This window comes from Notothenia rossii (assembly GCF_949606895.1).
Source record: "Notothenia rossii genome assembly, chromosome: 10".
Lineage (NCBI taxonomy): Eukaryota > Metazoa > Chordata > Actinopteri > Perciformes > Nototheniidae > Notothenia > Notothenia rossii.
In genome coordinates this window covers 39133607-39154765 of record NC_136908.1, presented here as the reverse complement: position 1 = coordinate 39154765, position 21159 = coordinate 39133607, and the positions used below count along the sequence as shown (strand labels likewise).

Genomic DNA, 21159 nt, shown 5'->3' with positions numbered 1-21159 from the left:
GTGATCAGCTCCGATTAAATTGTGATATCAATTCTGTAGCTAACCTCCAGGGATCACGTTTATTTTATGAAATACCTGTATCCCTCTCATCACAACACGACTCTACACTGTGCAGGAAAAACAATTACATACATGAAAATAATCTTGATGCATGGGAATTAAACACACAAACTAACAGATAAATCATCAGAAGAAGGCAGAGAGGAAGTAAATAACAAAAGGAACACGGAAGGCAGACAGAATTGCTTAGACACGGGTGTCACATGAAATTTAAAGGTTCTGGAAAGTTCCTTATACAGATTCCTCATGAGATTTTTCTATCTCATGAAGTCCCTAAGTGACACACACTGAACAGTCTGGGGTCATGGTCCTTGTCCTTTGCTTTTGTCTTCCCATAACAACATGTCCAAGATGTCCATGTGTCAGGCTAAAACATGTGACAGAACTAGCTAGATTTGGAAAGGTTTTTTGTTGCTAAAGTTAATATTCAAGCCATTTAAGAATAAAAATGCTTACATGACATGTCATTTGTTAAACATTAAGCTGTCTTCGGCTCTTTTCTGCTGTAACAAATGTAAATGTCCACTCTGTGGGACGAATAAAGGTATTCTGATTCTGATTACATTTAACCTGTTGTGGAAACATTTCTTGATGAAATTGATATGAAACAAATGCCATAAATATTGCTGTGACACATGGTGTCACATCGGGACTTTAACCCTAAACATTCACAGTAAACCCGGAGTGACATATATGCACAATTAGAAATATGAGTATGGTCTGGTCAGTTAATTTAGCTGATTCAATTATATTTAGTTAACATATACTTTGTTCTTCAATTCATAGTATGTTCAAACAAATGCAAACCAAAACATCATCCTTGTTAATTAAGTTATAAATAAGAGTTACTTTACCATTAAAGCCCAGATATTTGACACTAGGGGGGGTTACTTGTCAGAAATGTGTCTATTTAGTCTAAATGACGTTCCCCTTAATTTCCCCAAAAGTAGAAATGGGTCCGGGTTCTTATGGGTTAAACGTATAGGCTTAAAGGCATAATAGAACTACCGTATTATATGTATTCAACTTGTGCCCCGCTGGACTTATTTTTCTGTGGTTTACCGTTACTGTGACATATCAATATAGCCACGGAAGATAGTTTGTGTGTTTAATTCCCATGCATCAAGGTTATTTTCATGTATGTAATTGTTTTTCCTGCACAGTGTAGAGTCTTGTTGTGATGAGAGGGATACAGGTATTTCATAAAATAAACGTGATCCCTGGAGGTTAGCTACAGAATTGATATCACAATTTAATCGGAGCTGATCACAAGTTGTCATGACTGATCCAGTCATCTCGATGAGCGTTCAGGCTGTGAATAAACAACTTGTGTTTTACTTTTAGGCTGTCTGAAGGTATGGACAGCTATCAAAGCTACTATACATCACATTAAGAACGATGAACAAATGAAAGTCGGACACAAATATATAATTTAAATGATTTATTGAAGTTTGCAATGTTTTGAACAGGCATCCACACAGTAACCTACTTTGAAATGTTCGATACCTCCCTGTAAGCGTCACGATATCGGCCTCTGCCCCACAACCTCACATACGAGTACTGAATGTGCAGCAAATGGATCTTAGGAAGGCAGATATAGCAAAAGATGAACGTAAACGACAAACGATGTTTCTTTCCTGGTAAGTCAACAATGGGTCCTCAATGTACACGCCCCGGATTCCGATGACGAAAATAATAGAATGTCGCCAGTTGTCATGACTCAACTTATACTGTAACACCGGGTCCCAGACCCCCTCCCATACCCAAAAATATTTTTATTGCAGATCTACAGGAATCACAAAAACGACCTATTTTGGATTCAAAACGGAGAATTTCGCCGAAAGGTGACAAGTTTGCATCCCTGGACAAGATAACCAAAATCCTTGAATCTACACACAGCAAATAAACTCAAATGACACAACGAGATGTAAAAAGGAGATCACACATATAGTCGATATAGAACTGGCCGCTTCAATCTGAAGAGCAACTAAAACAAAACACGGGAGTGTATCTTGTTCTTGTGAACACTAATGTTATCCACAGCATACACAGACACCACAAAGTTCTTAAGGAGAAAACTAGTTTCTAAAACAAAACACGTTAGTGTACCTTGTTAGCTAGCTGACATTAACCTTAAACATTGCACTCATATTACTCACTGAAACCTTGTAAAGCCGGTCCCGCATGCTGGCTCTTACAGAACCGCTCCCTTTCGTGTATGTACAGCTCTCAACATGCCCAGACTTGTAGTGATTTTCACCTCGTTTTATACTTTTTCGCCTCATTCTGAAAGAAACAGGTGAAATTTACTAACGTGACAGCCATCTTTGTGATGGTGACGCGTATTTTGCGAGACCAGAGACCTGTAGTTCACTGAGCGGTTTCACACAAAAAAAATTGTAACTTCACAGTTTTACGACACATTTTTATTTTTTTGACTTGCAAAATGTTCTTTTAATTTGACAAACATCATATGTGTCATTCGTGGCACAATTCAAACGGGATCGAAAGATGACTTTTCTCTCTCCATTGACGTCAATGTATAATTTTCCGCTTCCGGGGTCCCATGGGTCGGAAGTAGATGGGCGGGACTTCGCCTCTCTATAAGAACTGGATACAGCGTGGGAGGCGGGGCCTCATTCGTTCCTATGAGAGTTGCTTGGCGCATGATGATAAAATGACCCAACTTTTGAGAGAGCGAAACGTCACAGATTACCCGGCATGCCTGAGAAGTACCCGTATGTGCGCTCATAGCGCATGCACAACTTTAACCAAAATGCAAAGAATTATTGAACTGTATATATATATTTATATTAATATACATATACAGTGCAATAAGCTTCTTAGTGCAATAAGTAGCTACAGGGACATTAATCTAACGTCGGTAATATTAACTTTATTTAATACAACATTTACGGTACAAGATTTAATCATACAGCCCATGTAGTATAATATTTTACAAATGAGGAATTACAGCAAACATGTGCAATATATCCATTATTACAGCTCCGTGGGATGGCAGTGAGACGATATGGGTCCGTTGTTATTGTGCATCCATGGGTAAAGATAAAAGCATTTAGTGCTGAACCTGCTGAACACGTAACATGAACGTGCCGGGCGGCGCGGTCCCGTGGGTTAGATGCGCGTTCATAATAGGGATATAACTCTCAGAATAACGTTATTAGCACATTTTTACAACTTGAGGAACTAATTTTTTTTATTAGGGCTATACAAGTGTTCATACTGGGTGGTTTATTTAATTAAAAGAAAAAAATTCAACGATTTACAGACCATTCTTTCCCCATCTAAGTCAATGGGAAAAAGTGTTTCCGGGCCCAGCAACCTAAAGGAAGTGTAGTACCGCCGTTTGGCCACGACGAATATTCTACTCAGAATCCGGCGCACTTCCTCACATTGTCTGCCTCACATTGAGGGGAAGGGGCATTTCCCCTTTGCTCCCGCTCCAGTTTGTGATTCTGACCATGTTCTCATAGGTTTCAAATGGTAACATGGCCATGAACATATCCCGCTATTAGAATGCAATTTTTAAAAACATAGGGTGCTACACAACCCACTTTCAGGAAAAGTCACGGACTGGGAGACTTTAATATTTTATTGAAAAAAGTTACATTGCACACACACATCACACAAATTGACCCGATTGGCGGTTCTAGTGTTAAGTAAACTCACTAATTAATGAAACCAGTTCAATACGCTTTATTCTTATCATTCTTTATGAGCGCAGAAAGTCTTAAAATCAGACGGCAGGCAGTTACTGGTGTGTGTGTGTGTGTGTGTGTGTGTGTGTGTGTGTGTGTGTGTGTGTGTGTGTGTGTGTGTGTGTGTGTGTGTGTGTGTGTGTGTGTGTGTGTGTGCGCGTGCGTGTGTGCCTTATGTGCCCATCCCCCCATGAGAATCACACGTAGCTCTGATCACCTATGATAAATGGGCCACACCTAATCGCTGGCTATTCAGCCACAGAGCTCCCTCTATGCAAATCAAACTAGACGGTGTGAAAGCAGTGAGGCCTGTGAAGACACCATTGCAGTAGTCGAGTCTACTGAAGATACAAGTTTAAAATCAGACCTGTTTTTTAAAAGAAATCTGACGGCAGGCAGTTAGCTGTGATCACCTATAAGGCTTGAAGTTATTTCAGATGCTGAAATATTTTTATTTTTCAAGTATAAACATACAGTATACAACAGATATACATGCATACAAATTATAACATCACATTTATGTTATTACTTTTACAAATAGGACAGAGGGTGCAGCACAAACAGTACGAAACAAATAGAGTGCTTTCTGAACATCAGCAGGAGAGGACTCTTTCAAGACACTAGTAAATACTGAAATGAACATTAAATGTCCTATTAAAATGCAAGTTTATTCGTGACACTTCCAACATAAATGGAATTCTCACTAGCCTAAAACATTTAATTTTTTTAAAAACATGTCACTGTTAGAGACACAAAATACTTGAACATACGAATGAACAACACCAAATTGAGCTCACTTTCTACACTCTTTGATGATCTACCTCCTACCTAGTTTGTTTTTTAGTCCATGTATTTTGGCAGAGGCTTGGTCTGGCTGTATCTTCATAACAACCCTCTGGATAAACTCAAATGAATATTTCATTTCCAGAGGATACTGAAGATTGAAACAATATATTAGTCCAAGAAGCATCGCAAAGCCACATCTTTCAGGTTGTGGAACACAATTGTCTCCTCGACCACAACTGCCACATTGAAGATCTTCTGAGGAAAGGCATCCCATCCACCTTCGTAGCCTATGAGTAGACCAACTTGCATCACCTTCATGGCTTCCTCGAGAGTGTCTCCATGAGCCTTAAAAAAGGAGAAATAAAAGTGAGCTCAGTGTACTACAAGTACTTTTTCTCTACAAAGCTAATTAAGAGGCTTCTGCTATAAACATAGAAGCTAAAATCTACAGTTCACAATGTAAAAGTGCAATGTGATGGAACATAATTTCAACTGCCTCTCTTTTCACAGTTTGAGCTTTATATGTATTTATATTATTTAATAGTTACGTTTTCTTGCTGTTTGTTTATATTAAATGTATCATTCTTTATTGCAATTCTTTTAGTTAAATTAAGGTAATTGTAAACATTACTTTTGAAGGAAACTTTGGGCACAGGGTGATTTATGTTAAAATGTACATTTACATAAAGTAATTCAAGACAGTTATGATCTTACATCACACATCCTGATGACATTTTCCTGATTTTCGCCAGACATGTAGTGTGATAGTCCCAAGAGAGCAGCAGTCCTCCTCCTCTCATTTGTGTCCTGCAGGACAACAAATGCAGTGGGATATAAACATTTGTAGCAAACAAATGGTGGCTAAATTATGGTCATCAGCATCTCCACTTACATCTTTCTCAAGGCAGTCCAAAAGGCCTTTTAGTGCCGGCTTCTTTCCAGTCCTGGATGCACCTTTGTAGACCTCCAGCAATGCCAGGCCATCAAGTCCATCCAGAAACGATGAAAGCAGGTCCGTAGTGACAATTCTCTGGAACTCTGCCTGAATCTGAGGAGACACAGACATATAGAAAATATTCTACCAACAGTCTGCAACTGTGCATGTTGCCTTCTCATTGTAACTGGAAAACCTGCACAACTTACAAGTCCACTTCATCCAGTTGCAGCAAAACGGAAATCTTTGAAAATCTGTCTGTAATAGAGAACACACATTTAGGTACATTATGAAGCAGGCCTTAATAAAGTAATAAGAACTGAGAACATGACAAAGAATAAGATGCACACAATTACAAAAGTCACGTTGCCCATAAACTACAAGCCTTGGCTTTCACAATTACAATATTATCCCTGAATTCATATGATAAAGACTTAAACAGTACTTCATTTAAATAAATGAACAACTTGAAATGTCCATCTTTGATTGATGAGGCATATTCAATCTAATAAATTCATGGGATGCATGTAATAATAACAGGGAAAGGTTAGTGTGCATCCACATAGAGCATTTTTGTGTCTACGTGCATGCCAAATATATCAATGAAAAAACTATTTGTTTTAACCAAACTTAAAATAAATTGTACAATGGTTGTAATTGTTGATTATTTGCTTGCAGTTATTTTCCATAGACTATTCAGTGGATTATTATTGGTTTTTTAGTAATAACTTGACTACCTCTGAAAGCAGAAGTTTAGGAAAAATTATTGTTCATGTATAAATATTATTTATTTTATTATAATATAAATATCTAACAATTACAACCATTGCACATCTTATTTATTATTGTGGGTGAACAGTAACCTTTCCCTGTTTTATAATTACATACATCCCATTAATTTATTAGATTAAATAACAATAATCTCATCAATCAAAGATCAACATTTGTAAGTGCCTTGAGCACCAACTGTTCCCGCTGCTAGAAACGGCTGATATTAAGACACTTCAGTGCGCAAGTCACAGAACGAAATGCATTGTGGGAAATGTAGTTTATGGGCACAATAGTTCAATAAAATAAAATAAATATATTCCTTTCTTTTCTATAAAATATTTTCTAAAAAGCAGAAATACAAATTTGTCTCCATTTCAAGAGTGGAACATAGCATTTGTACACAATATAAAATGCTATTTCTGAACACAGTTAGCATTTTACTCGTTCAATGGCGCGAGGCACCCCCTCTGTATCTGAGCAGGTTTAGCGTGAGCTGAACCAGAAAAACGTTGCAAGGATAGAATCACTTTAACACTTGCTCGGCCTTAACAAAAAACAATCTTCAAGTCCCCTATACTTATCCACAAATGACATCCATTTCAAAGCCATGGCGGGGGCTAACAAGCTACAATTATTAGCCGAACAGAGAGCCGGGACACGGCTAATTACTGGCAGGAACAAACACAACCTCACCAAAACACGTTAATTTAGCTTAAATATTTAATCGAACAGAGCCGGGACACGGCTAATTACTGGAACGAACAAACAAAACCTCTCTAAATTAAGCTACAAATATAGGCAGTTACCATTTAAACCTTTTAAAAATTCAAAAACGTCATACATAAGAGTAAGAAAACTTGAAACTTATTTATTTAATAAAAGTTTAGATAATCATAATCCTGTAAAGTTAGCTTGGTTAACCGACATTTTCATAACACTGCCCTGAAATAAAATCTCTTTTATAAACATTCAAACACCAGTTAGGTGTGGATTTAACTCCATTTAGCTACTTTTCGTTTTGCCTGAAACCATTAAATATGCAACCACTCACCTGACTTTGCCTTTACGTCAGTGGTTCATCAGCCGAAATCACTGTCATATCGCTTCACAAAAACGTATTCATCCGCCGCTTAGCTTTTCGTAGTCATCAATCTCTCCGGTGGAAGTTCTTTTTTTGATAATGGCGAATCAAACTCTCTGTGGTTCACTTGCTGTACAGATGTAGCGATTCATTTCAGACAGTTTGAAACGCGAGGGCCGTGATTGGTACATGATCTGCCCTCGCTCAAGGGAAAACCTCCAGCTTGACTTGAGACCGCCCCCGTAATAGATAAATGTAATTATAATGAAGCCAGCTGCAATGGATCATTGATCCACCAGGGGGTGAAGTGGGGTTCCACACTGGAACTCATGTGAAATAAAGTCAGATACAGTACGCTGGATGTACAGCGGAACTTTGTTAAGATTCATCTGTCACGGATATCATACTACTGTGCTAAATAAGAGACATGTAACCATTTACAAAACATCACCATGTTGTTATTTAACAAAATAATTTTGTTATTCGAAAAAAACGAACGGGAGGAAATGCAGCCCGGCTCTCGATTTTTAATCCTAATTTAATCATCATCTTCACCACGATCATTTATGTTTACGTTCGCCGAATTGACATGAAATCACTGACACATATGAATATACTGTATTCAACTTCATTAAAACGTTATTAACGTGCCTAAACTCAGTAATTCACCAAAAATATGTATATTTTAATGGAGCTTCGTCGGTCGATCAGGATCCCAAAGTGTAGCGGAGGGATCCTCATCTGGATGAAGGGTGTTAGTTTCCCCATAAGGAACAAGTCGCTGCAAATTATCCCGCTTATTACATTGCCACATTCTCAACAAAGTAACGACATGACTCCCAATATTAATTGAAATGCTTTTATGGATTTAGAAAATGTTTTTATTGATTTAAAAAATAGTTGTATGTATTGATTTAAATTGACATGCATCCGCTAAGAAAAATAGTCCGTTGTTACCGTTTTTTAAACAGTCTGAATGAAACGGCAGCTCTCAGCTGTGTATTTACACAAATAATGGCCCATCAACCACCGCTCTCTCCTGTTAGAAATTAAAATCAATGTTTTGATGGTATAATGTAGCTTAAACATACCGTCAGTTTAAACGCTCTTTTATACTGAAAAACCAGAAATTCTTGTGCACAAGCAGTTGAGCTTTTATTCTGAAAATCCTTCATCTACGGTTAGCATTTAGCATGTGGCTAATATACGATTTCCTAAATAGGTGAATTGAGTAGCGAAATGACATGGAGTGGTGCAAACCGAAACCTACTGATTTAACACTACAACTATAGATGTCGAGATACTACCATGCTGAATATTAAATGAAAGTACAGTTTATTTGAATACATTATTGTTTACAGACGAGAGTAGCATGTGACAACATCCGGAAACCAAACCAGCCGTGAAGTATTTTCTGTATGTTTTAGAGTATTGATTACAGCGTTTAGAATGTGTTACATGAAAATTGATGAAAGAGAATATGAGGAGAAAAGGCGTGTTAAGCATATGTTGAAGGTGAAAAGTACCAATCCTCTGTTTAAATGCAACAACGGACATTAGAGGCGAGGCGAGCCGGCTGGCGGGGAGGAGCCAGCAGAGGATATATAACGGCACCGAACGGGGGATGGGGCTTCTCTTCTTGCTCAGGAGAGCCAGATCACAGCTGTTTTCTGCCGGAACAATATTCTGTCTGTAACACTACCGCGCCTTTTTTAATTAAAGTATCCCATTTGAATCTTTTCAGAGACTCCATTTAGTCTCATTTTAAAGCTTCTCTCCTGGACGCGAGAATAAAGAACATATTTAACAATTGGTGACCCTGACATGATCTCGTTTCAGCGGGAGAGCAGTTGCAGTTTTCAAAGGAGCTTGAACTATGCTGGCAGACATACACTCGGGCCCATACAGAAAGGTAAAGAAGTACCTGTTTATTCAAAATCTTCAATAGATTACATAGTGAACAATAGGAGTGTGTGTCTGTCTGGTAAGTTGGACACCTGAGAAAGACTGCCTAAATTTAAGTTAAAACAAGCCTAAATTGATAAACATTGGTATCCTACCACGTGGCGTTGCTTTGTTACAGGCAGGGTGAGTTCAATTTCTTTTTTTTCTATTTAACCCTGCATGCTATTCGTTTGTCTGTTATTACATGTCGGCTAGAGGCCAATCACTATATGTGTCTTTTGTTGCGTTTTACGTTTTAGGTGAATGGTTTTAGGCCATTAAGCAGTCGGGACTGCTTGAGGCAAAGACACAGCCAAAGTTTTAAGCTAAGGTTATTAGAGTGAGTGTTTTGTGTTAACAACAGTGTGAGGCTGTTTGAAAAAGTCATTTTTCAAGGAAAAGGCCTGAGGAGTTTGAAGCTTTCAGTGGTTACTTTATTTCTGTTTTCAAAAAGACATTGCGTTGTGGATTACGGCAGGAAGTGCGACATTCGTGCGTTAGATAGACGATATTCTTCTGATTGTGTTTGGATAGCGTCCCATTTTGTCCCATAAATAGCGTGTTTAAACAGAAGAGATGACCATACTGGCTCTTAAAGTCAAAACATTTTACGTACATGGGTAGAGGGCTATGACGTAAGGGTATGAGGCCCATTTATCATTGTAAACTAAATAGAAATGTTATTTTAAACTACAGTGTTGTGTGTTGAATTTACTAGACAAAATATCACCTAACCATTATTTCAACTCCAGGTGTTTTCTCAAATCCCTTTGTTCTTCAGGTCAAAGGTTGGAAAACCAGTTGCCATCTTGTCTTGACCTCATGTTCACAGTGAGCCACACGGCAGTCGCCATTTCATGAAATGCTAATTGAAGTACTCTGTTTGCTTTAACACACTGAGTTTAGGCATTCCATCTTCTAAAGAACATCATACTTCTTGTTAGAGTTAGAACTATTGGAAGTACTTCTGCTGGTAAATGTGTATTGGCGGTTTTGTGAATATTCTTGTTTGCAAATGTGTTTTGTCGGTTATGTGCTGTGTTGTTTAACCATAGTGTAATGTTCTTCCTATTTTAAAGATATTTTTAAGGAAACTAAGTTTCTCCTTGTTAAAAACGAGTCAGTTTTGCAACAGCTATTCCCTAGTGGATTAAGCTGGAAATTAAAATAGCGCACTCTGGTGGTAGTACAGAATTATTACCAAAATAGAAGAAACACCATAACATTGTGAAGTATAATTTCAAGTGTTATAAATAAACACATGCTTGATCGCCAAGACAGAATTGCAAGTGGTTTCTAATTATAAGAGAAGAAACTTTACATAATACTTTTTCAAACACCAATTGCACATTAGACAGGAGATTTGGATTTGAACCAAATTCATATTTCAAAGTCAAAACCATACACGGTACAACTTTATTTTAACATTTCATATTTTAATTTTGCATATTTTTTATATATTAATTAACTTTATTAATATTTTACCTTAAACTTAAAAAAAAAAAAAAATCTATAATTAAAAAAAAATTAATAAAACCTTGAGCGAAAAAAAAAAAAAAAAGATTTAAAGTTCGGACGAACAGCAACGAAGGTGCTAGTCAGAAGATTAGTGCTTCATCTTTGATAAGTTCATAAATAATTAGAGAACATGTCACCAAAACAAACTAAGTTGAGACTAGACGCAGGGCCAGGCTCAACAACAGATATCAAGGGAAGGATACAAATCAGATCAGATGCTTAACAGTTCCAAATCTTAGACAAAAGACATGGAACCACATGGAGAAACTGTTGGAACAATGGCAAACGAGAGGACTGTATCCAGCTGATGATCAACCAACACCAACGAAAGCCCATAGAAAAGCAGTAATTGACCATGAAAATTGAAAATACCTGCGAGAACAACAAGCATGGATCAAAGCCGGACAACCCCCTTGGTATGGACCTGCTAAAAGCGCTATAAACAGAGCTGAAAAAAGAAAATCTAGAGTTACAAGTCTGGTACTCCATCTGAAATATGTCAGCCAAGAATCAACGAACGGCATGTATGTGGCTCAAGGAGCAGTGCTCACAGCAAAGGAAGATAAGAAAGAAAAGACAGAAGAAGCTCTAGTAATCCAACCTTCAAAGCTCCTTCCAAGCCTGACAGATGCGCCTCCTCCCTACATGACAGAAGAATACAGTTTCTTTCAACCCCAAATACAAGCTCCAACTCTAGGTGTTTTAGGAGGAGGAGTATTGGAGTTGGACGGTCTCCCCACAGCTACACGTGTCAAAGACTTGGAGTATGAGGTAAGACTCCTATCTGGTGAGCTCAACAGAAGATTGGAAGAACTAGGCATAAGAATGGAAGAGGATCTCAACAGAAAATTGGAAGAACTAGGCATAAGAATGGAAGAGGAGCTCAACAGAAAGATGGAAGAACTCAGCAAACGTATGGAAGCACAACTCAAGAGAAGAGAAGGCAAAGGTTCTCCAGACACCACAACCGTAACTGAAGCTGGAAGACTCAAGAACTGCTCAACACTCACGCTACCGGTGATAGCGGCTGGAGAAGGAGGATTGAAATACCAAGCAACCCAGAGATGTCAAAGACGTACAGGATTTCCAAACATGAAACAAATGCCACAGACAGCCTGGTATCAACCACAACAACGAGGAAGCTTAGAGGACCAGACCATCAGGTGATGCATCTTCAGCACTAGAGTATTTTGAAATCCAGCTACATAGAGCCACATATGTCACCACAGGAGGGAGAGGTTGAATGTTATTTAAAAGATAGTGAGTATAATATTGCATTTCCACAGAGCATCCACAGACTAGAAGTAGCAGAGTAGAACATTTAGCAGACTATTTTTGTAATTATGAGAAGGAAAATACATTACGAGTGATGTTGTTCACCCACACAGAAAACTATTGTGTCCACACAACTAGTGAGGTCAAGAAGACGGGCTTCCACCCAAAATATGCAAGGGGCGGCGATACACCTGGCGTGAAGCTGTCCAGACCTGAAAACAGAAACTCGATTCTGCTGTGGTGAAGTCTGGCTACAAAGGGAGGTGTTCCAATAGGGTCGCTTGTCTCAAACCAGTGAAGAAGTCAACAAGAACCCAGCTGAACTAGAGAGTGACTGTTAGCGGGAGAACAGTGACGGAGCGACAGAGACTGGCCCAACATTTTCCAGCCAGTACATAGATAGACCCCGTCAGAAGACCGGGGCTGTGTTTAAAGGGGAACTTCATTTATTGTTAGCCAGAAGTGCAGCTTTTAATCAAACAATTATGTGATTTATGGAGTCAGATTACATTTTTCTCATAAACACAATTTTATAATGGGTCTGAAGTATCTGTTTTAAGGCGTGAGCTGCAGATTAAATAACATAACACTGATTGAGAGCTTGGATGAAGAAGTTGTAGGGTTTTTACAACAGTTTCAAGAATCAGTCTTTATTTATTTAGTCTTGAGTAACTTTACTGATTTATAGTGTAGTGCGTAAGGCAATATCTCATTTGAGTGAGGGGCACCAGCCCTTCATGCAGGTCACTCTCTGTGAGAATAGTTCATATTTTCCCTCCAGTTTGGAGAAATATTATTTTATCATATGTTAGTTCAGCAGTGTCAACCAATCCTCTAATCCTAGAATTATTGAGAGGCATTAGCGACACCAGGGGTACTGTTTTTCGCAGCAACGATGATGCATAATACCATTACAAAAGCCATTATTGAAACAAGTAAACTATTAGAAGTGCTAATTGCTGATTTTTTTTAGTGAATATGCATTTATACCATCAGAAAACCATAAATCATCCGATATTTTTGTACCCCTCGTGGGTACACGGAGAAGTTATATTTATTTAATGCAACGTCATGGGTTTTACATGTCCTGTTCAGAATAGGGTAATCATTGCAATATTAATTGAGCATTTTATGCTCAAAGGAGGGAGTGTCATGATTATACAGATATGTTGATTTCAGTGACGTTGTAGTTAATAAATAATAACATGTAGTCAACAATAGGTCTCATAACAACAAGAGGTATGCCGAAGCTTGGGCCTTCTCCAAGGAGGGAGTGGTCCAGTTTTAGATATTAGACAAATAGAAGTGGATGAATATGTCAGAACTCTGAGTAATATTATGCAAGTTTTGTCAACACAGCAGGCTAGGAAAACTACAGAGATACCAGACGAGACACCAGAAGAGACTCCTGTTCGGCCAGGTGATTGGGTGAGGGTGAAAGTTCACAAAAGACAGTGGGCTCATCCCCGGTGGACGGAAGCATGAAAAGTTGTAACAAACTTAGAACGCGCTCCGGTTTAAAGGTAAAGAAAAAGGAGCAAATTGACAGCACCTCACACATTGTCACCCTTCACTGGTAACTTCCAGAACATTATTGGGAGTTAGGACTGATTTGGCAGAGCTGGAACAAAACAATAAATAGAAATAAGATAAAGATAGAAACAGCTCAAAAGACAAATTGTCTATAGATTTTTATAGATTGTACATTAATGTGAAAACCTATTTTTTGTTTTACATCTGAAAAAGAGTCCAATTTTTTATGTTATTTTTGTACTCATTATTTAAATTCTGTAACGGACACAACCAGGGATAAAATAGAGATGATGACAAGAACAAAGCCAAACCAATTGTGGGGTCCCCTAGGGATAAGAGTCAGAATAGCATTGTTGATTGTGCTCATTACACTTGGCACCTTTCTGGTTGGAAGGGGAGTACAATATCAAGTAAAACATGGAACCATTAGTTCACTCATAGAGAATGCCCACATCACTAACAAGACTCCAGCTGTGTTTCACAGACTTTCACTTATCCCCAGAGCCAAAAGATCAGCTGAGCAACAAGAGGAGGAGTTAGAAATACTCGTTCCCAAAGGTGAGGCGGTTATAATCAAGATGATTAACCCCCCTATAGGCAGTTCTTGTATCAAAGGATGAGATGGGTTTAAGTGATTGGGATATGTAAGTGATGGGGATTTACAGATTAGGGGAATCTCTAAATATACTGGATCCATGTTTTAGTCTGTACCAGAAACACCCCCTGTTAAGCTATGAACAACCGATCAGTGACCTGAGCACAATTATTGAAAATGATTGTTAGACACAGGCTACTAACCCACAAGTACAGCTTTGTATGTACAAACTCTATGAACAAGATTCCCCAGCAGATAGTGGCGACATTGCAGATTATGTCCAGTCACAAAAGTTACTACGGTTCTAGATAACAGTGAGATTTAAAGTGATGGAGAAAATATGGAGACGTTCTTTTATAGTGTGTGAAATATGTGGTGCTTGAAACATGTAGGTATTTAAATTTATAGAAGAAAATGGTTTCCTGAAAGAGTTAATTGGAATAAACATGTTACAGTGGGTGAAAGCAATGTTTAGGGATATGGTAAAATTATTAGTAGACATGAATTGTGTTTAGATGACATTTAACAACTAAGAAAGATAGTATGATTAGGAAAATAGAGTGGAAAAGGTTGGATTTATTTTACCTCAAGTGTGTTAGAATTAACTATAGATAATGCGTCCCGAGATCTCTCTCTCTCTCTATCTATCCGCCTGTCAGACCGCTACGACCCCAACTTCCAAGCAGACAAAAGACCTCACCACGGAAGACTCCTCCTTCTCCATTGAACAGACAGAGAAGCAGAGCTGAACCATCTCCATCTGAGGAATCCAGAACTACAGGTGACATAAAAAGGCACACTCTCATCGGTCCCCCACAGGACATGAAGTTCCAAGCTGAGCCATAAGATTTGGGCACAAGAGCAGAGTGTGGGACATGAGAGCGGAATACGCCCTCCATGCAACCAGTAGAGACTGTAAAGGAGGAGAAGAAATGCAAAGCAGTTGGGCCACTCAAAAGAGTTACAGCGGAAGGATCTAAGAGCAGATGGACTGAGGAGAAGGTGGACGGAGGAGAGGAAAGGACGGAGGAGTTGGCATGGTACGGCAGAACGTGAGGGGGTCGTGGCTTGACAACCAGAGGGGGAGAGAAGGAAAACGGGAGTGAGTGAGTTTACACATAAACACACTTATTCACCAACGAGAAATACGTAAAGAAAAATATTTATTAGCCATGAATTAATCAATTGGTGAATTTATAAAGAAAGAAAGAGGAAACTATTAAATAACCCTAAAAACACACTGAGGGTAGAACATATTATTCAATCTTTTCATCATATGAACAAATTATTCTTTAAGAGATTTGTATTCATGTTTGAATTTGGGGAAGATTTAATTTGTTACAGTATAGACCTACAGTTTAAAGGGATGGTTTTAGTAACCACTCTATAAAAGCAGATAAATCTTTATTTGTATGGAAAATGTTAAAGGTAGAGCTAGTACCAAGCCAAAGATAGTATTCCAATCTAGAGTATTGATTTCTCCATTGTAGCATGGTTATTACCTCAGGAGGGAAGATTAAGGTGGAAATAACAGTTGTTTTTCGTCCAAGATGTAGAGTTTTAAAAAGACACTGGGCAAAGAGCGATAGCAAAGTTTAATTTTTTTAAAACTAATGTAGTTGGGAGCAATACATGCAGGGCCTTGGAGCACTCATTGTGATGGTGCATATTTGTTACAACAAACATCGTTCAGGGAGAAGGGGTCGCTCAACCCACCCTGCAGATGTTTTAAATCTTACTTGCAGCTTCAGAGGGAGCGCACGGCACCAGAGTATGAGTTTTAAAAGACAAGCGCCACCAGCTCCTAATGGTCATCCATTCACCAGATGACCTGACATTTAGAGATGTTATTTAAAGGGGAAACATATCTGCCATAAGTGTAAATTCCGGAATTGAACTACAAACCATTAAATAAAATGACATCTGTTTTAAAGTCCTTGTTAAAGGAGGGAGTAATTATCACATGCTCGGGCACCCAAGGTTCCACACACTGTTAAAGGGGTTAGCATAGCTATTTAAGTAAACCATAATTGAAAATAAATTAGTATAATGCGTTATTGATATTCCACCGGTTCTCACACCATTTCAAGGACTTTATCACTGCATTAGAACAGACCACCCAAAGTTACTGAGTAGGAACTTTTATTTGATGAAATTCTACAACTGTTGTAACTGACCAAAATCTTCTCCCAGAAATGACTGTCTAGAATGCCGTACCCCAGAGTAGAACGCACAACGGCCCCTTCTAGAGAACATATTACTTTCATACCTTAAATGGTATGAAAGGAGGGAGGGTAAATTTCTCATGAGGAGACAGTTACAAATGCTAGCAGAACAAGACGACCCACCCCCGTATACAGAAGTTGATGACAATGATGAGTTAGTTTAAATGATATGGATGTTCGGAGATGAGATTGATCAATGAATGTCCAGCCGATGTGATTCTTTAAATGATATCATGTGAAGAAGTGAGCAAAATTAAAATGGAGTGAATCCATTTCAATTTAATTCATACTATTCCAAGATAGTATATTTGTATTATTCCAATTAATTTTACACTATTCTAAGATAGTCCATTTTATTTGACTTTATTATTTTATACTATTCTAATATGGTAGATTTCATGTTGTATAAATCATTGCTATTCTAAAATGGTTTGTTTCTTCTCACTTTGTAAAAACAAGTGCCTTAACACTGAGCGTGGTATGAGAAGGTTTCTGTGAAAGGAGGGAAGAAATGTTCTGATACCAAGCCATTGCTGCTATTTTGAAGAATGATATTGAATGCAAACACTAGAAGTTATACACAAGGGACAACTTTTAGGTTTGAACCAGGCAAATAATTTATTTTGTATTTTTGTAAAATTAAGCCTATTGAACCATTCCATTTAGATTGTATGTTTGTAATATGAGATATGTACTATGCGAAGTTCAGATGAAGAACTCATTGATTTCAGTATTATACACACCTTTTAGGTGTGTAAGGAGGGACTGTTAGAAATTAAAATCAATGTTTTGATGGTATAATGTAGCTTAAACATACCGTCAGTTTAAACGCTCTTTTATACTGAATAAACAGAAATTCTTGTGCACAAGCAGTTAAGCTTTTATTCTGAAAATCCTTCATCTACGGTTAGCATTTAGCATGTGGCTAATATACGATTTCCTAAAGAGGTGAATAGAGTAGTGAAATGACATGGAGTGGTGCAAACCGAAACCTACTGATTTAACACTACAACTATAGATGTCGAGATACTACCATGCTGAATATTAAATGAAAGTACAGTTTATTTGAATTAGTGGTGGGCATAGATTAATTTTTTTAATCTAGATTAATCTCACTGTATTCTTGGAATTCATCTATTAATTCGATTAATCTAGATTAAAATGGCTCATTTGAATTCTGCCGAAGGCATTCAGAATATGTGTGCTACCCAAATAATGACTAAAAGTAAGTCTTTGAGAACGGGTTTCTCAAGCCAGGTGGTGCATTAGACCAGGGGCTCATCTCCAGTTTCCAAAATGCATCACAAACTGCTTGAGAAAGCTGTTCTATGATAATTGGTGATGAAAATAAATCAATGACAATGAGATGTACTTGTGTTTATTAACTGTTTATTTTTAGTTGAACAGTAGGCCTATATAACCGGTTGTAATGAACTGTTTACAGTCAGTAGCTTTGTGTCAGTCAAAGCTCTATTTCTCCTTCTTCCACCAGTCACTCAGGCAGACCAGTTTGTTCACATTTTCTGTTGACAAACAAGCTCTCCTCTTCTGCACAATATGGCCTGCTAAAGAAAAAAGTCTCTCGCATGGGACAGTTGTGGCAGGAGTCCCCAAGTATTTACGGGCAATTTGGGCCATTTTACCATAGACAGCAGTGTGCTCCGACCACCACTTCAGTGGACACTGATCTAGACTGGCACTGGGCTCTACCTTGTACCTCTCCACTGTACTATCTTCTGGTGTCTCCTCATCTGATTCTGAGTCGGATCCCATCAGTAGCAGGGCTGTTTTCTTCTTGGGTGACTCAGGGTTCTCCTCCCTGAGTGGCTGCAGAGCAGGTTCTTCTCCCTTCTTCAACGCACTTAGCTTTGCCCACACTGGCTCCCTCTCTGCTCTGGGCAAGCACTTGAGGTCCTTAAATCGTGGATCTAGAGCAGTCGCCACCTTTGATGAATAATAAATAATAATTATTGATTGATGAAAATGTCACTTTCCAAATCCAACCTCCATATTTCTTCATGACTTATTCATCTGGCTTTACAGTCTATTATGGTCATACAATGTAGTTATCTTCTGGTCACTCTGACATACCTTAAGCCATTCCAGGTTTATTTTCTCCCTCCGCTGGTTGAGGTCCTTGATGAAGGCAGCCTTGAATCGCACAATATAGGCAGGATCATCATCTGAGATGTTCATCGCGTGCTGGAGGTGGCACAGGGCAGGTAGAACCACAGAGCAGGATACATACTTATCTCCACCAAGGAGCTCAGTGATGTACCTACAGACAGACAGACAGACAGACAGACAGACAGACAGACAGACAGACAGACACACAGACAGACACACAGACAGACACACAGCAAAAAATTATTAGTGACAGATTAATTTAACTCAGATTACACATTTAAGGGCAGGTGTTTCTTACATACAAAGTGACATTTAAAAACTTGTATGCCAATTCATGAACACACTATCTTTGTAGACCATACCTGCATGGCTCCAGCAGTTTCTCTAGCTTTGCCAACTTCTCATAATCCGCATTTGTCGGGAGGGCCAGGTTGTGCTTCTGCAGCGATAGCGTTGTGTGCAGTGCGTCTCTGTTGCGCCTCACGCGCTTTATCATCTCAAGAGTGGAATTCCAACGTGTTGGAACATCTTGCACGAGTGACTCCTTAACTTGTCCAAGGGAGGATTGTTGGATATTTAGCTCGTCTGAGTTGGCCGGACTGTGTTTGAAATGTCCGACCACTTTACGGCACTTGGCCAGTGCACCATCAAAACCACCTTCCCGAAATGACATTACAATAGCTCTCTGTACAACATGCGCAACACAGGGCAAGTGCTCGAATGGAAGTATCCTCCCTGCTGCCACCATATTAGGCGCGCTATCTGTTCCAATAGTGCTTATTTTGTCAGTTATCCGCCACTGATTAGCGACGTCGAGGAACTGCCTTGCACACGCTTCTGCAAAGTGACGCTCCTCTGTTTTCATCACACCTAACGGACAGACAAAGTAAATTAGAATAATTTCACTACTAGTAGTAAACAACTAGCAATTATCAAGAAGCAAACATAACGTTGTGGTAATTAAAAGGCTACGAAATTAAATTATGTAATTTAAAATGACATAACGTAGCATACCTAAAGCGAAGGAGTGAAGTTCCCAGCTAGCATCGATGAGGTGTACTGTAACGCCGAGGTAGTTGTCGTTGTTAACGGACGTCCAATGGTCCCCAGTCAGTGCTACAGACCTGGCCTCTACCATCTTCTCAACTTTCGTAGCTTTCTCTTCTGCGTGCTGGTCATGTATTCTCCTCATGATAGTTCGCCTCGCAGGTAGTTTGTAAGATGGGTCACCTGTGGCCGCCTGGAGAACAAGCTCGAGCCCGTCATCTTCAACCACGCTAATGGGCCTGCAGCTGGTGGCAATCCACTGAGCGAGGAGACTAGTTAGCTTGGCTGATAGAGCTGTGCTGACGGGCTTGCCTCGGTTGCACTCAAACATAGTTGTTTGACGACGAGTCTTCCCCCGCGCTACATCAGTGCTTGGCCCGGCATCTTCCGCATTAGCTAAGGGATGCTTTGCGTTTAGGTGGTACTTGAGACTGGATGAACTCCTAAAGTAAACTAATTCCGCATTGCACAAGGTGCAAACAACCTTATTTTTGTCGAGGTTTCCATCGGGAAGCTTCTTAAAAATAAATTTCCCCTGAAACAAACCCGGCGGCTTCATACCTGCTGTATCCATGTTAGCATGTCACGTTTAATGTGGCTGATTTGACCGGGGTCAGATCCATAGACAGTAGAAGAAACACAGGTCAAAGACTCGATCTCGCCCCCTACAGTGCAATTCGGCTAGGTATACATCCGCGCTAAATTATGAAGGTGAAAGTCATCATAGCTTGCGTAGTATAGACCCAGCTCCCAACCCACCTTTGAGAATAGATTAACGGCGATATTTTTTTTTATCGCCGACAAGAGTCTCACGTTAACGCAACACGTTAACGCCGATAACGGCCCACCACTAATTTGAATACATTATTGTTTACAGACGAGAGTAGCATGTGACAACATCCGGAAACCAAACCAGCCGTGAAGTATTTTCTGTATGTTTTAGAGTATTGATTACAGCGTTTAGAATGTGTTACATGAAAAGTGATGAAAGAGAATATGAGGAGAAAAGGCGTGTTAAGCATATGTTGAAGGTGAAAAGTACCAATCCTCTGTTTAAATGCAACAACGGACATTAGAGGCGAGGCGAGCCGGCTGGCGGGGAGGAGCCAGCAGAGGATATATAACGGCACCGAACGGGGGATGGGGCTTCTCTTCTTGCTCAGGAGAGCCAGATCACAGCTGTTTTCTGCCGGAACAATATTCTGTCTGTAACACTACCGTGCCTTTTTTGATTAAAGTATCCCATTTTAATCTTTTCAGAGACTCCATTTAGTCTCATTTTAAAGCTTCTCTCCTGGATGCGAGAAAAAGAACATATTTAACACTCCCCCCCTCCCCCCCTGATCTTTCTTCTCCAGCAGCTAAATTAACAGTAGGTTACTCTGAGTGACCATAGACTGTATGTGACAAGCTTACAGTTAGTGACGTAACAACACCATAAAAGCTGGTGGGTTGAAAGCAATACGGGAGGTAAAAATAACTAGAATAATTGTGATTCATTTATTGTGGCTTTTATGTTTTTAGGTATAAAATGTTATGTAATT

General features: G+C 39.1%; 2 protein-coding genes and 1 long non-coding RNA gene across 3 annotated transcripts in view; 1 reads left to right on the top strand and 2 right to left on the bottom strand.

Annotated features, from left to right (window-relative positions):
- The first annotated feature begins 1682 nt into the window (after window positions 1-1682).
- Window positions 1683-21159, top strand: part of LOC307021477 — a 654272-nt gene continuing 634795 nt past the window's right edge. The window contains exon 1 of the long non-coding RNA XR_013803163.1: window positions 1683-1700. This is a non-coding gene — a long non-coding RNA (uncharacterized lncRNA). The remainder of the gene's footprint in view (window positions 1701-21159) is intronic.
- LOC307022037 (uncharacterized protein) lies at window positions 4734-5842 on the bottom strand (the record flags this gene model as incomplete). Its single annotated transcript, XM_079654612.1, has 3 exons — window positions 5458-5842; window positions 5280-5372; window positions 4734-4910 (listed from the first exon to the last, which is right to left on the bottom strand). Exons 1-3 carry the CDS (start codon window positions 5629-5631, stop codon window positions 4734-4736), a joined length of 444 nt encoding a protein of 147 aa, XP_079510738.1. The 5' UTR covers window positions 5632-5842.
- Window positions 17912-20189, bottom strand: LOC307022036 (E3 SUMO-protein ligase ZBED1-like; the record flags this gene model as incomplete). Its single annotated transcript, XM_079654611.1, has 4 exons — window positions 17912-18385; window positions 18533-18719; window positions 18931-19438; window positions 19583-20189. 4 exons carry the CDS (start codon window positions 20187-20189, stop codon window positions 17912-17914), a joined length of 1776 nt encoding a protein of 591 aa, XP_079510737.1.